The sequence below is a fragment of the Marmota flaviventris genome, chromosome 7 (assembly GCF_047511675.1).
Source record: "Marmota flaviventris isolate mMarFla1 chromosome 7, mMarFla1.hap1, whole genome shotgun sequence".
NCBI lineage: Eukaryota > Metazoa > Chordata > Mammalia > Rodentia > Sciuridae > Marmota > Marmota flaviventris.
Genome location: NC_092504.1, coordinates 43,912,280 through 43,929,423, shown reverse-complemented (window position 1 = coordinate 43,929,423; position 17,144 = coordinate 43,912,280). Strand labels below are relative to the sequence as shown.

The following is a 17,144-nucleotide window of genomic DNA, read 5'->3' as shown; positions in this document are numbered from 1 at the left end:
TACAGGGAACTGTGCAGTAAAGTAGTTCCAAAAGATCCTTCAAGGAATCGACACCTGAACCCTACAAGAGGGTTAGTCTTTGGAGATCAGCTTCACACCAATTACCCACAACAAGTCAGATGAACCAGAAGAACAACAACAACAACCAATAGCGTGTAAGTGTCACTTCCTTTCCTCCCCAGTCCTCCTAGGCCCTAACTTTGAAATTAGGCAAGGGAAGATGGGATGAAGTGGGGAGAAAGAACAGGCTCTTTATAGCTCCCTAAAGTCACTAGGCTGGCAGGTTAGGAGGTGGGTATATTAGTTGCTTAGTGATGCTATAACAAAATACCACAGACTGAGTGGCTTAAACATCAGAAATTTATTTTGACACAGTTCAGAAGGCTAGAAATCCAAACTCGAGGTGCAGCAGGTTTGGTTCCCCTGAGGATTCTCTCCTTGGCCTTCAGATGACTGCCTTCTCATGGTGTCTTCACTGGCCCTTCCTCTGGGTGCACATCTTAACGACCTCCTCTCTTCTTTAAGAGTCTTCAATATGACACCAGTCATATTGGACTAGGGCCCCACCCTGATGACCTCATTTTAACTTGATTATCCCTTCAAAACTCTGTGTCCAAATGTAGTCATATATTGAGGTACTGGGGATTAGGACTTCAAAGATGAATTTAGGGAGTGAGGGACACAATTCAACCCACAACAGGTATCTTCATATTTTCTATTTCTTCTTGAGTCAGAATCAGTGATTTGTGCATGCACAAAGGATGACCATATGAACAGGCAGCAAGAGGGCAACCATGTGCAAGCCAAGGAGAGAAACCTAGAATAGATCTGTCCCTAGGGCCCTCCAAGGAAACTAACAACTGCCAGCACCTTGGTTTTGGACTTCTAGCCTCCAGAACTGTGAGAAAATAAAGTTCTGTCATTCAAGCCACCCAAACTGTAGTATTTCATATACAGACTCATAACTGTAGTAGTTCATATGTGAATACAGGCTCATAAGAGATTAAATCAATAACCAAAACCTTCCCACAGAGGAAAGTCCACAACCAGATGGCATTGCTGGTGAAATCTACCAAACATTTAAAGAAGAATTAATACTAATTTTTCACAATCTCTTCCCAAAATGAAAACAAAGGAAACATTTCCTAACTCATTGTATAGGCCTTACCCTGATATCAACATCAAAGACACGTCAAGAAACTAGAGACCAGTATTTCCTATGCATATAGATACAAAAATCATCAACAAAATACCAGCAAATCAAATTCAGAAACATACAAAAAGGATTATACACTATAATCAAGTGAGATTTATCCAAGGAATGCAAGTTGGGTATAATATTCAAAATAAATTAATGAGATATGCTATATCAATAGAATAAAATGCATTTTTAGTGATCATCTCAATAAGTCAGAAAAGGCATTTGACAAAACTCCACCCTTCATGATAAAAACACTCATCAAACCGCAGATAGAAAAGTATTTCCTCAACCTGATAAAACCAACTGTGAAAACTCTACACTCAACCTCATACTCAGTGGAGAAAGACTAAACTTTCCCCTATAAGGTTGAGACCAGGACAAGGATGTCCATACTTACTGCTTCTATTTAACATAGTACTAGAGGAGCTAACCAGAGTAATTAAGCAAGAAAAAGAAATAAAAAGGCACCAAATTAAACAGGAAGTTCCGGGTTTCTGTTCTCTACTAAAAGGCTCAGGGTTTACTCCAGTTGAACTGGGCTAACTGGGCTGCACAAAATAACTACACAAGAGACACAAATACCTTTTTCTTTGGGGTTGCTGTGAAGGCTCCTCTGACCTTAAGGGTCCGCAGGAAGAGAGAGAGCGCGAGAGCACGCGCTGACCCCTTTTATTGAGGAGAAGCTATTCAAATGAGGCAAGGGGTCAGGTTTCAGGGGGCTGAGTATATTCATGATGTCCACTGTCAGCAGGTTGACTGACACCTGGGTAGGCCACACCCAAGGGCACAGTAAGAGAAAGGGTCACACACAAGGCACATGGAAGATTCTATCCTAAACAGGGCAAGGGGTTATATTACAAAGGAACACGTGAGCAGAGCTCCACCCATGGGGCTGTAGCAAGACACACCCATGCACAAGACACCAACCCTCGAACCCAAGAAGGGTGGGAAAAGCTCTGCCACATTTCTGTGACTGAGCGCCTCAGCACCCAGCCAGAGAGTGTGACTTAGTCACGTATAAGGTTGGTCTCCCACAAGGAAGAAATAAAACCATATCTATTTACAGATGACAGAATCCCGTCTCTACCTCCAGGCTCTTCATCTCACCAAAACTAAAGTTGAGTATGTGACAACATATTCTTTCCTTTAAGAAAGATGTTGTCAGATTTCTCTTTAATTTCCCTTTTCCTCCTCTTTCTCCTTTCTCTAGATAACTACTTCTCTTTCTGTTTTCAAGTCCTCCAGCTTAACTGACACTATCAGAGACTAGGTAAAGGGAACCTTGCTTGACTGCTGCTTTTGCTTACTGCACAGTGAGGGCTTGACTGTTCTACAACCTTGAATTTTCATTCCTGGCTCCAATGCATGCTTTAGCACACCATGCAGGACAGTAGTGATAGGTTCAGCTGCCCTCAGAGCCTGTTCACCTGCCCTGCACACACAGGCAACTTGTAAAGCCTGAGGGCTTCATCCAGCTGCCAGTATAAGCACCTTGATTTGGCATCTTTCCATCCTACTCAACTCACACTCATTCCAGTCCCAAGAGGAATGTCCTGATGTGACCACTCAGATAAACTACTTGTTCTGGAATCCTTGTCTCAAGGGCTGCTTCTGGAGAACCTAAAACTATGTCAGATAATTATAGTAAATGTGAAACCAATTTAGTGGATCCTGACTGTTGAATTAATAAAACTGAAATAAAATAGTTAACAAGGTACTCTCTGCAATTGTTTCAATTAGGACTGTTATCTCTTACTTTGAGACAAAGGCAAGAATATTTAGGAAAACTCCTCTAAAGACTTTTCATTTGTTGTTGTTGTTGTTGTTTTTGTTTTATTTTGTTTTGCCACCAGGGATTGAACCCAGAAGTGCTTAACCACTGAGCCACATTCCCAGCCCTTTTTCTTTCTTTCTTTTTTTTTAATTTTTTTTTTTTTTTTAGACATGGTCTCACTAAGTTATCTAGGACCTTGCTGAGTTGCTGAGCGGGCTTTGAACTTGCAATCCTCCTGCCTCAGCCTCCTGAGCCACTGGGATTACAGGCATGCCCCCATTATGTCCAGACCATTGTTTTTTAAACAATGTAATGTCAACATATGACCTTTTTCAAAAGGTGCCAGTTTTCCAGAATACACTAAATAGAAGACAAAAAGCAGAATCAGGTTTTCTAGATAGAAAGGTGTTTGTCCCCACCCCCACCCCCCAATTTTGTGATTAATTTTCAAAAAACTTTACAATAATAATCCCAGGATGACTATCAGAGTGAGTTCTATACATTGCTGATGGCATTGTGAAACAAATTTGTCTTCTCACTTTCGGTTAGCAAACCTACATATCCTTGGATTTATGCCAAGAAAAAAAGGATACAAAAAAACTAACATGTGACAAGCAGAATGATGTCCTCTACAATGTTATAGATTCAATTTAAAAATGAAAACTACTTCAAAATCTGCAGAGAAGGGGTTCTAAAGGCCAATATTCTTGAAAAGCCTTAAAGTTGAGTTTGCAGAGCACTTCACAGAAAGATTAAAGAATCATTCAGGTCTAACCCCTCATGAGAATGCTGGAGAAAACTGGGGGTGCTTTAGGTGCTTCAGTGGCGCCTCCCCTGATGAGCTGGGCTCCCTAGTACCCCAGCTCAGAGAAGTTTGAGGAGGTCCAACATAATGTAGTATGAATTTAAGACATGACACACCTCTCATGGATTCCAGCATCAGATTTAAAACTTAACATAAGACAGTAGAATGAATGGGACATAACTTTCCTATGTTCATATATGAATACATGCCCAGTATAACTCCACGTCATGTACAACCACAAGAATAGGAAGTCATACTTTATATTTCAAAATCCATCCTACTGTCATGTATAACTAACAAGAATAAATTTTTTTTGGAAAAAAAAAAAACAAAACTAAGAAAGTATAGGGTTTTGTGCAGTATGAGAGGTGGACGACTCTAAAGAGCCTAAAAGAAAAGTAGTGGGCAAAGATTTGTCCTTTCAGCTTATGACCCAAGACCACAGTGAGGATACAAAATCGGCATTTTCTTCTTCTTCTTAATGGCTCGTTCTTAAAAGAGCTTCCCACGCCGCAGAATAATCAACACTCAGGCAACCCAGGACGATGGAGAATTTATTAGATCCTAGGTCATCTCAAAGTTTTCGTTGTAGTTTAAAAGTGTAACTATCTGGACCAGGAAGGTGAGGCACCAGAGGGCGAGGGAGCCATTCGCTCTGAACCGCCAGCACAGAAGGGCTGGGGAGGCCCCGAGGGGACGGCGGATGGGGACTGAGCGGGAGCCAGCGGGGTGCTGCGGCCGAAGCTGAAGCCCTGCTGGGCAGACTGGAGACCGAGCGCCGCCCGGGCCTGCGCGGACGCTGGGGGCGACGCCAGCACCCGCCGAGCACCCCACCGCGCCCCGCCAGCAGGAGCGCGCGCTGGCCCCACGGGCCGGGAGGGGCGGGGCGGGGTTCCCGCGGTCCGGCCGAGCGGGCGGGGCGGCGGGTTTAAGGCGCCGGACGGCCAGACCCGGCTCACTCGAGCTCCCGCCGCCGCCACCCCGCCATGGAGCGGCCGCCGCTGCGCGCTCTGCTCCTCGGCGCAGCCGGGCTGCTGCTCCTGCTCCTGCCCCTCTCCTCTTCCTCCTCTTCGGACGCCTGCGGCCCCTGCGAGCCGGCCACCTGCCCGCCCCTGCCCCCGCGGGGCTGCCCGCTGGGCGAGACCCGCGACGCGTGCGGATGCTGCCCGGTGTGCGCCCGCGGCGAGGGCGAGCCGTGCGGGGGCGGTGGCGCCGGCAGGGGGCACTGCGCGCCGGGCATGGAGTGCGTGAAGAGCCGCAAGAGGCGGAAGGGTAAAGCCGGGGCAGCAGCCGGCGGCCCGGCAGTGAGCGGCGTGTGCGTGTGCAAGAGCCGCTACCCGGTGTGCGGCAGCGACGGCACCACCTACTCCAGCGGGTGCCAGCTGCGCGCCGCCAGCCTGAGGGCCGAGAGCCGCGGGGAGACGGCCATCACCCAGGTCAGCAAGGGCACCTGCGAGCAAGGTGGGCACGAGCGCTTTCCTCGCCTACCCGGTGCGCGCGGGCTGACCAGACCCGGCGCCCGGCTGGTACCCATGACTCCTCTGGAGGGCATCCCTGGAGAAAGAAGGGAGGGGAGGAGTTGGCAGCCGCGGGATGCCAGGAGCCTTGGGCGACGCCTCCCTTCTCTTTTTTTGGTGGTTTTGAATTTAGTGCATGAGCCAAGAAAATGAGAACTCCCAGTACCGGGTGTATATATAGAAAAGATTTTCCGAGACCTCAGGCTCCTGCATCCCAAAAGCTCTCCAACTCTTACCAACAGCTGGCAAGTCCATTAGCAAGAGCTGGCCCCACTCTTTTGGGAACCCATTTTCTTGTCATTCTTTCTTGGCTGGGGTGTGTAAAGAAGTGACATGGAGAAAGGAGAGGGAGTTTGACAAATTTGAAAGTAAGGACTTTCAGAAAGTTGTTTGTTTCCCCCTTAATTGGCTACATTGTAAGAAGTTTTTAATGGGATTTCATATTTTTAATGTTCACTTACTGGAATTTATCAATTTTCAAACAGTAATCTGGCTGACTAATTATCATATGGGCAAAAATAAAACAAACTCTTTGAAGAAACTTTTTATGATGTAATTTATATTGTGAAGCTTATGACAATTTTTTTCATGATTTGTCCCCAGCATGCACTACATTCAGCAGAAATATTTCTGAGATTATGTTTGTTTATTTTATTCCACACAAGCTCAAGATTGCCATAAATGAAGTGGGAGAAATAAAGTCCGGACTTGCAAAAATAAATAAATAAAAGAACAGATTTTAACTCTAATGCCTGAAATAACATTTTCCATGGGCAGTAGTTTCAAGGGAAAGTTAGAAGTCCAATGGTTGGCAGCTCCTCTCCTGGTCCCAGCCAAGGTAGAAAAGGGAGGGGAGACTATTCTACTGAGATCACAGAAACCAGTTGCTTCTTTAATGCAGTTCATACTTTCTCCAAAATTTCCGAGTAATATTTCTTTCCTTAGAGTTTTTTCCAGAAGTCCATATATACTAATAGGTTGTATATCATTAATTTCAAAGTTTACTGTCGAAAGTCTTAAATCTGTAACTTATTGTTAACTATTTATAGTATTATCACCTTAAGCTTAGATATCACGACCTGTAATAATCTATATATGTTTCTCACTGAAACAGCCATTCTTTCTTTGGATCTCATTTGTCATTTACATCATGAAAATTAAAATGTACATCATTGAAGAATTCATTTCAAATATTGAGATTTTCTTATAAACATTCCCAGGGAAATTTTCCCCCCAGAGTCTTTCAAAATGACTGATACTTTCCTTAGAGATGAAGATTGGCCTGGTGATTCTTCAAATGTGATTTTCTAGTTTGTAGCTAGTTTTATCCCTTTCTCTCCTGTTACTTACTTCTCTCAATAGTCACTTAGGATATGGTAAAATATTGAGACTAAGGGTCAAGCAGAACCAGTCTTCCTCATTACTCTGGACACTCCATTCCTTGGTACTTCTCTAGACTGCAAACCCCTTGAAGGTACAAACCTGACTTTTCTTTATGTTTGGGAAAATGTTAGGAGAAATAGCATCTAAAACTATAAATCTTGACATAAGCTAGCCTTTCTTCTCAACCTCAACTAAGAGGTACCAGGTCTGATTCCTGAGAGGGAAAATGCCCAGAGAAAACAGAAGAGGAATACCAGGTCCATCAGGGCACTTTTCCCAGCAGAGATGGAAAGGGTGAAAACCAAGTCTCCTGATGTATTATTTCTCCTGGACTCATGCATGTGTTTTGACAATTATAGAAACAAATGGGACAGAGTACCCTTTATTTTTGTACCAAAGCATAGGAAATGCATTTTCTAGCTTTCTCTAGTCATTTCTGTCCTCAAAAGAAACTTGAATAATGCTTGAGTACTGAAGGTGAAGAGGCATTGTGGAACTTAGCCTCAATGATCTGGTTCAGTCTGCGCTCTGTTCTTTTGTCCTTATTTAATGAACAGTTAGATACAGTCCATATCATGCTATGTGCTGTGGTGCACAGAACAAATCTCATCTTGTTGATCAAAAATAAATAAATAGGTAGATAAATAAAAGGTCACATAAAGGCTAGGGGTGTAGCTCAATGGTAGAACACTTGCCTAGCACAGGCCCTGGGTTCAATCCCCAGCACTGCCAAGAATAATATTGATGATGATGATAATGATGATGATGATGATGATGATGATGATGATTAGATAGAAAGTATGAGTACAAGTTGAGTACAAGTTGCAAACTCCCAGAGCACTTTCCCTGAAACCCTGGAGCCACTCCCAATCTTTACTGAGACCACTTCACTCACCCTCTTAGAGAGATCTTGTTCAGCTTATTTTCTGCTTCTCTGCAAAAGAAGGCAAAGCTATCTGCTTGGAAATCTGACAGATTATGAGCTAATAATCCCAAATCTGAGAACTGTCATCATGGATTTAGTGACATCACATCTTTTTGAGGCTCCTGCAAAGCTGGGTAATTGGAAAGTGGAACTTGACAGTTCTGTTTAATAAAATAAGTTAATAAAGAGAAGCAGAGGTGTATAATGAAATCTCGATGTTGGAAGAGAACCTGGTATTCCTTTATTCCAATTCCTAGTTACCCCTTTTATTGGTGATCCTTTTAAGTCAGGTCCTTGGCAATCCTATTTTGGTCACTATGATACTGCTGGATACTGTTCCCTCTTCTCCCTCAGAGGAATCAGTCATTCTTAAGATTCTTCCTTCTCAGTGCATTTAAGACCAAGTTCAGACTGCCCACCAGGGAGGGTCAGGAGGCTCTGCATGGTGTGACTCGGTCTGCTGTTTTGGCCTCTTCTCTCCAAAGTCCTTGAGGCTGTAGCCACAGCACATGGTTTCTGCTGTTCTGTTTTCAAGGCATCCTATTTCTTTGGCCTCCCACCTCTGTAGATGTTGTTCTTTTGCCTGGAATGCATAATCACTCTCCCTGGCTTATCTTTTCACCCTTTGAACTCTTATCTGCCCTTCAAGGACCTTTCCACTTTCTCTGTGAAGCACCCTGACTCTCCCCTGCCCCACCATGATGTTCTTGTTCTCCTAGCAGTGTTCAGCACAACCATACTCCCTGGGTGTGGAGCTTAAGCTACCACTTACAAAGGATAGCCTTGAGCAACTTGCCCAGGAGTTTCTACACTTGTAAAATGGGGATGAGCACATACTTAATTAGAGTTGGTGTGAGGATTAAATGGCACAAAGATTATCCATAGAAAGCACTTGATGGATATTAATCGTACTCATTATTCAACCAGAAAGTAAGCTCCAAGAGGGAAGAGAGTTTTGTTCCCTCTTATCCCCATGGGGATAAGTGCCTGGCGTGTAATACACACACTTCAGGTGAATGAATGAATGAGCTTGTGAATGGGCCAGCACTCTTCTAGTCTCAGGGTCAGCAGCCTTGAATAAAATAGACAAAGCTTTAGATAGAAACAAGTAGACAGATATTTTCCCATCATCGAAGATGCTGTGAAAGAATTTAAAACAGGGAAGTGGGGAAGAGGCTTGAGATGAAAAAGCAGTATTCATTGAGGTTAGCAGAGCCATGCCAAAATGCCAAGAACATGGGTGAGGACTTCAGAAAGGGACCAGCAAGACCACGGACCTTAGAGGAGAACAAGCCCCTCTGGTATAGACCTTCCCCACTCTCCAAAGGGCTCCCTGACTGTCTCTCTTCCCCACTGGACTGTGAGCATCACAAAAGAGGGACTCTATCTTATAATTCCTTACACATACAACAGCTGGCTAATAGTTAGGCATTTTGTAAATATTTGTTGATTAAACAAAGGAGTCTTCTTAAGAAAGTGCCTTACCATGTGGAGTTCCAAAATTAAATTGTTTATGGTCTGTTTTATCTTGGGGGACGTCAAGTCAGAGCTAAACTCAATCCCACCATGAAAACAGTCAGGGGTCCCAGAAGAGGGGATCCAAAGCTGTGGAGGAAGAGCCAGGAATGACTTCAAGGAAGAGTGATGTCCAGACTGAGGCAGGGACAGAATGAATTGGCTGGAGAAGTGGTGCTACTCTGGAGGTTGGCATGGAGTTATAATAAAGAGGAAAAGAAAATGTGGCACATATACACAATGGAATACTATTCATCCTTTAATAAGAAGGAAGTCCTGTCATTTGTAATGACATGGATGAACCTGGAAGATATAAGTGAAATAAGCCTGCCACAGAAAAACAGATGCCACATGATCTCACTTATATGTGAAACCCCAAAAAGTCCAAATCATAGGAGATAGTGAAATGGTAGTTATCAGAAGCTGAGTTGGGGTTGGGGAGATGTTGGTTAAAGGACACCAAATTTCAATTAGGAGAAAAAGTCCAAGAGATCTGTGGCACATCATGGTGACTATAATTAATAATATACTGAATCTCAAAAGCTGCTAAGACAGTTGATGTTAAATGTTCTCACCATGCACAAAAAAAAAAAAAAAAGTGTTTATGAGAGGGAACTGGTATGCTACATAGCCTGCTTCAGCCATTTCACAGTGCCCACATACATCAAAACGTCATGTTGTATACCATAAATACATACAGTTTTACTTGTCAGTTAAAAATAAAGGTTTTTAAAAAGATGGGAGATAAGCAGAGCATTGTAAGCAGAAGGAACAGCCTGTGGTTCCCCAGAGCCGCCTCACAGCAGGAGGGCAGAGGTGGCTGCAGAACACTGCACAGAGTCAGTGAGGGTGGACCTTCCAGCCACTAGGGTATGGAGACCCCAGCACCAGGGCAGTGGGAGCCACCAAGTGATATAATTGGATTTGTGCCTTTAGGAAACCTCTTGTCCACCCTTAAGGGATCGGGAAGGGCCAAGACTGCAGAGATTCCCACCCGGAGCTGTCACCATAACCCAGTAGAGAGGTCTAGGTTCCTTCTTGACAAGACCTTCAGTGTTTCTCTCAGGTCTCAGACGCATGGCAAGTACAGGTCCTTGTTCATTTCAGGAGATAGATTCTTTCCCCCCTCTGACCCCCCACTATTCAGATCAACAAAGGGGGGACATATTCCTAAGAGTCTGCCCCAGCACAGTAAAATGTTTTTGAAACTTTTCTGACCTCACTTGCCCATCTTGAGCATAGAAACTTCTAGAATGGTAAATGACTCACCTGTTCCTTATTATCACTTTACCCAGATTTTTTCCCCACATTTTCTTACTGATGCATTGTAGTTGCAGGTATGATGGGATTTGTTGTTACATATTCGTACATGCACTCAATGTAACAATATAAATTGGCCAATATCACCCCTTTCCTCCCTGCTTCCCACCACTTGGTCCCTTCCCTGTACCGATCTCCCTTTGATTTTCATGAGATCCACTCCCACCTTTGTTTTCCTTTTTCCTCTCTAGTTTCCACATGTAAGATGAAACAGACGACCCTTGACCTTCTGAGTTTGACATATTTTGCTTCACATGATGGTCTCTACTTCCATCCATTTTCCTGCAAATGCTATATAATTTCATTTTAATTTATGGCTAAATAAAACTCCATTGTGTATCTATACCACATTTTCTTTATCCATTCACTCATTGGTGGGCACCTAGGCTGGTTCCATAGTTTGGCTCTTGTGAATTGTGCTGCTGTCAACATGTTACCCAGTTTTAATCTCCACATTGTAGGGAAGATTTGAGAACCTGAAGAAGCTTTAGAAAAGAAGAAAATGGGCAGTCTTGAGGCAGGGTCCTAAAGGACCAGATCCTTTTAGAGAAAAGTAGTCCAAAGAATGAATGAATGTTCCTTCATTGTTTAGAAATTAGTTCTTGAATTACCATTCTTCAGGGAACTAGAATTTTAAAGTCTGGAATTAAATAGACCCCAAAAGCACATTTGAATTATACACCAGGAAGAACTTTTTAGTAAAAACTGTCAAATACTTCAACAGGGTCATGTGGGAGTCAGCAGAATCTCAGCAGAAGAGCTGAGAAATAACCTGTGGGGGACGGGGAGGGAAGCAAGAGGATTTTTAAACTTGGAGTCTTCTGCACTGTACTGGGTGACAAAGCGGAGCATTTTCTGACATCTTTAACTGTGATTCCCCTCCTGTCCCTAGAGCCTGCCCTCAGGGTCCACTGCAGCCTTGCCTTCTAGAAGAAACTGCCTTATAAGGCTCTCTTTTGGATAGTTCAATGACAAAACACCCTTGGGTGATGTCCAAGGCCAGACGGCCTTCCTCACTCTAGATTCCTCCTCCCAGTGGATAAGATCGGGACGCTTCCTTCCCCCTCAGCTACCCCACACATCTGACCTCAGCTGTGCTTTTAACTATAGAACAAACAACATTTTGTTCTTCATAATGGTAGAAAGGGAAACCTGAGTTATTGTTTTTTTTTTTTTTTAAAAAAACTATTAAGCCAGGGGATATATGAATGCAATTTTCTTTTGTAATTTAGGAGTGTCACAGTTAGAAAGCTTTGAAAGGGAAGGAGACTTAAGTGTACTTTTAAATTAATGCACCTGTTTATTTTATTAAAGATTTCCTTGTACTGTGTATGGGTGGAGGACACTAGAAATGTCCATGAAAATCTTCCTAAGCAGGTTCTACATGGATTTTCCAGGTCAAGCAAGGCCACCCTCTCCACACTCCACCCCCAGGCCTTGGAGAGAATGTGGGTTTATCATGAGCAGAAAGCAGAGTTGATAAAGTATTGGGGGGGGGGGGGAACTGTTTATTTTTTACTTAAAATTTATGTGTTAAAGAGCGGAACTCTGTTTTATCCCCAAAGTTAGATTAATGGCAAATAATGTATCCTTTGAACAAGCATAATTTGTTGAACTGCCTTTTCCATTCTATTAAGGAAGGCAGGGCGAGGTTAATTAGAAACAGCTGGAGCTAACAGCCCTGTCCCTTCAATGTCCCCACCAGGAACAGAGGGTTACCCGGGAATGTCCAGGAAACCCAGGGAGGGGACCCTGTTCCCCAAAGCAGGCCAAGGCTGCAGAGAAGTTTTGCTTCTGAAAAATAAGAAGGTTCAGACCAGATAAAACAGACCTAGTAACCCAGTGTTGACAAAGCCCCATTTATAGAAGATGAAGTTACCCACGGTAAGTGCTGAGAAGGCCAAGGGCAAGCCAACAGGTTCAAAGAAGACTTGACCACTACGAAAAAACACTGCTCACAACTTCAGGAAAATATTTGTAATAAATGAAGAGGAATGTAGTCTGCCCGCAAAAGATCATTGCCAAGGTCAAATCATACAACAGATAGGAAAGCACTGTTCAAACCATAGGGCAACAGATACCTGTGAACTCCTCAGGGGCAAGGACTCTGTCTGCATTGTCTGCCTTGCAGTGACAATGGTAGCTGACATAGTGCTTTACAGTGCTTTAGAGTTTGCTCTGATAGATGGTCCTGTACTTCCTGTGCACAACAACCCTGGAAGGTAAGAGGAATGTATCCCAGTGTCCAGAGATGGAAACTACAAGTCAGCCGTCACACAGCCAGTATATACACTTCTGGAACTTGAATCTCAGTTTTTTGACAGCCTTGCTGTTCTGTGTGTTACAGAGACCAGTAGAATTGGCTCTCTGTCATGTTTTTCTCTTTATGAATCTGAAATCACTTCAAAATAAAATTTTGTTTTTAAAAAAAGTAATTCAGCCAGGCGTGGTGGTGCACACCTATAATCCCAGCAACTTGGATGACTGAGGCAGGAAGATCACAAGTTCAAAGCCAGACTCAGCAACTTAACAAGACCCTAAGCAACTTAGCAAGATCCTGTCTCAACATAAAAAATATAAGGAGGGCTGGGGACATGGCTCAGTGGTTAAGCACCCTTAGGTTCAATCCCTGATACATACACACACAAAAAAAGTAATTCCAAAGTCAAACCCTTAGATATGGAAAAGTTTTGGAAATACCTTTATGAATTTATTTTGCACTTTTTTTCTCATGAATTGACAAGGGTGATATGATACCTTCATGTCTAAATAGGTCTAAAAAAAGCTCTTGCACTGAACATAAAATGGAAACCCTGTACAAGAACAAAATTTAAGTCAGTTTAATTGACTTTGTGTACACATTGGTACACCTTATAACAATTGTCATGCTATGTTCAGTGGAGGACAGTATTTCTTAAATGAATGAATGTGTCCCATGGAGGTGGTGGATGTGGTCTGACTTCTTCATACAGGTCCCTTCTTCATGCAGTCTAACATCAGGCCTTCTGGGGCCATACTGGAAACTGGTGCCCACCTCCACAATTGCAATTAGGAAGCACATAAAGGATCAGTGTGCTGGGGCCGATAATAAGTATTAGGCTCCTCCTGGAGCCTAATACTTCTGTGTGCTCTTTGATCATTTGCGGGGCCTTTCCATTAGCTCTTAGCTGTGGAGGAGAGAAATCGCTAGCTGTTCACATGCGGGAAGTATTCACTTTCACCAAGGTTTTAACCCTGAGTATTGACCTTGACCCCTGATCCCAGCACTGCTCTAGGTCAGGCCAACAGGTTCGAAGAAGACATGCTTTCCCAGCTTTAATGTTTACTAAGGTGTAGTAAACATGGTAAGGTATAGACTATGGTAGGGCTTCTCTCTTGAAGGAATTTGAATTTTTAGTAATTGAAACACCCTCTTGTTTGTTGTTGTTGTTGTTGTTGGCCACATGAAAACTTGCAGAAGAAAAATCCATGTAGGGATCTGAGAATTCAGTTAAGGATAATACATTTTGACTTTCTGGGAGGGAAAAAAGAAGAGCACTTTAATGGCCTAACAGGCAGAGATGCAGCTGACTGCAATCACCCTGTCCTTTCATGGCATTTTGCTTGAAGAAGGGACTTGACAGGGGCTTGTCTTTTCCCCTGAGTGAAAAAGGTTCAAAGGCATTTCATTTGCATCACCTTAGATTAGCAGGCCAGTGGTCAAGTGGCAGGACTGGGAAAGCTTTAGATCTGACATCTGCTCTGTTCTCCTCTGGCTTGACCCCCAAGCAAGGAAGAGAAAATTATCAAGAAATAGATCTCCTGGAACTGGCAGAAGGTTTTGAAAGAGACCACACAAAAATGAGGCTTCAGGATTCTGTCAGGGTAGCCCGAGCCTGCAGGATGCAATGCCCGTTCCTTCTCCATGGGATCTTTCAGAACTTTCTGCTCAGGGATCCAAAAGTGAATTTCAATGTCTGCTTCAGCAATTACATAGCAACCTTGGCTTCCAAAGGACCCACCTCAGGAAGCCATCCAGCTTTTGATGGAGAATGAAATGCACACACAGCACCACTGCTCTGAGTTAGACACGAGGGATCCATGCAGTGTGGCTGCTTATTAGAGATGCTCAGCCCAGCTGGAGAGGGCAGCTGGGGCAGAGATCAAGACGCTGCCAAATATTTGACAGGCCAGGGCTTCAGGTCCTCTCTGCCCAGGTGTACCTCAGATCAGAGGCTCAGAGCAGGAGGGAAAAGTTGATCTGACTTGGCTCTTTCTGCACCACAGAGCCTCTGGTTCACTAGGAGATAACTGGCAGGGCAGGACAGGCCTTTCCAGAACAGTCATGATGAGGTAAAGTTAGCAGCCCCCTTCTTCACTCCTGCCTCCTGATGCGTCCTCATCTGAGGCCTCTTTCTCTTTGCCCATCCTGCCTAACCTGTCATTGCACGCTGCAGCTTTTTCTGATCTGGCTGAGCTCAAAGAAATCTGGTGTTCTTTCTCCACCCCCCTAACCTTTGTTAGGTACAGAGCTGAACCAGCAGCTGTATAAATGGCAAGTTCTGCTCAATGCAAACCCTCACTCCATCCTCAGACTCATGAGCTGCACCTGACATGTCCCCATCTGAGCACAAATAAACAAAAACTTGACGTGCTCCCTCTGAAAGGTAGCCAACTCAGTCCATGTCATCCAGGAAAGGTGGCTGTCCCTTTTCTTGACACTATATTAGGATGAAGTTTTTTCACATATCTTGGTTTGATCCACTCCACACAGCAGCCCAAATCTATTGCCCCACTCAGGACAAGCCTAAAGGATGTCTATCCTATGGTGACCTTGGGCTGGATGGTTCGCCAAGGCTGATCCCAGCCCATCCCTACCAACTGCCTTCACTTTTGCGGTGTGTTGGGTCCACCAGCTACCAAGACTTAGCTGCTATATGTGAGGAAATAGAGCACAGTTGTTCCAGATGTACAGTTTGAAGACAAATCACCTGGGTTAAATCCCCATTCTGCCACTTAACTATTTGTATGACCTTAACTATAGTTTTCTTATCTGCAAAGCTGGTATAATAATAATGTCCGCTGCTTAGAGTTGTTGAGAAGCATGATAATTCATGAACAACATTGGGACCTGGTATTTAGAAAGGTCTCATTAAATTCTGTTTCATTTCCATTTTTATAATTAGCACTATAAAACCAAGTATGAGTTAGTTTATAAATACCTTTACTTTGATGTGTTTATGTCTTACTTCAACCAATCCAAACACAGTATTGCCTCGTGTGTCTCCTGGTTGGAGCTAAAGTCTGTGTTTAGGTCTATGAAAAACAATTGCAGGTAATGTTCTTATAAATAAATTCCTGGAACCCTCCACCTTGCTCTGCAAGGATTCTAGGGCAAGAAGTTCTACCCTGTCTCCTGGGAGATCCCAGGGCACAGCACAGTCTATTGGGATCTATCCAGGATGCTGAACAGACAGTGTGTTTTGCTTTGCAGCATAGAATATTTTCATCTCCAGGCTTAATGTCACATATGCTATTTTCTAATAGTACCTTTTAGAGGTGTTCAGATACAGAGGTCACTCACATTCAGTAATTATTGTCCTATCTCTATCCTGCATATTCTATCAGTATTTTGTACATTGGAAATGATCAGTCATTTTTTGGTTGGTTAGTACATTTAAAACAAAGTATTGGCTCCAAAGAGAAATGTGAATCAAAATCATAGTTTGGAGAAAGAAGAATATAATTAGTACCCAGTAGGGACATGTTAAGTATTATCTTTGGCTGGTGGAGTCTTATTGATGGAAAAAATAATTTCTTTGCTGCAATCCATGTGTCTGTTCTTTGGCTTACATGTGTAGCCTCAGCTTAGCAGGAACTCATTTTAAAAATCAAAACACTTAACTATAATGGGCAAATTTAGACTCAGGAGGTACCCACTTAGGTTGGCTTTTTGCATCTGAGAGATGATAATGTTCACCTCTCAGTATTGGATGGAGAGTAAAAGAAATGAGGGCACGGAGAGCAGGTTCAAGAAAACGAATTAATTTTCAGATCTACCAGCATCAGCAAGTTTGAGTGAAATTGACAGAACATTGGGACTAACAACTCTCCACTCACAAGGCACTCCATCATCCTTTACAGCAGTGTTTCTCCACCTTGGCTGTACATCAGAATCACCAGGGGAGTTTTACAAAATGCTAATGCCCAGTTCCACTCAGCATTCTGATTTAATCAAACTGGATGTGACCTGGGCGGCAGGATTTCTGACACTTTCCTGATGATTTAATGTCCTACCCAGGTACAGAACTACTGTTTAAAAAGAATTTCCAGGGACTCTGGGGGTGTCACATTCCTTAGGGATTTTTCTAATAATGATGGGGCAATGTTTGCCCAGGTTATTCAACATCTAGTACTTTGCAGCAGGAAGACTTTTCAGAATATTGAGTTCACCTAAAGCTCAGGAAATAATGCCAAGAATTAATAAGTGTGACAGCATCAAATTAAAAAGCTTTAGCACGGCAAAGGAAACAGTGTGAAAAGAGAGCCTGCAGAATGGGAGAAAATCTTTGCTAGTTAATATTTTGACAAAGGATGAATATCCAGAATATATAAAGAACTCAAAAATCTTACCACCAAAACAAACAATACAAAACAAATAACCAAGTCAGTAAACGAGCAAATGAACTAAACAGACACTGTTCAGAAGTACAAATGGCCAACAA

At 43.3% G+C, this 17,144-nt stretch overlaps 1 protein-coding gene across 1 annotated transcript in view; it reads left to right on the top strand.

Moving 5' to 3' along the window:
• Window positions 1-4,718: 4,718 nt before the first annotated feature.
• Window positions 4,719-17,144, top strand: part of Igfbp7 (insulin like growth factor binding protein 7) — a 67,305-nt gene continuing 54,879 nt past the window's right edge. Inside the window, exon 1 of the mRNA XM_027937779.2 lies at window positions 4,719-5,241. Coding sequence (XP_027793580.1) covers window positions 4,767-5,241 — 475 coding nt within the window. The 5' untranslated portion in view covers window positions 4,719-4,766. The remainder of the gene's footprint in view (window positions 5,242-17,144) is intronic.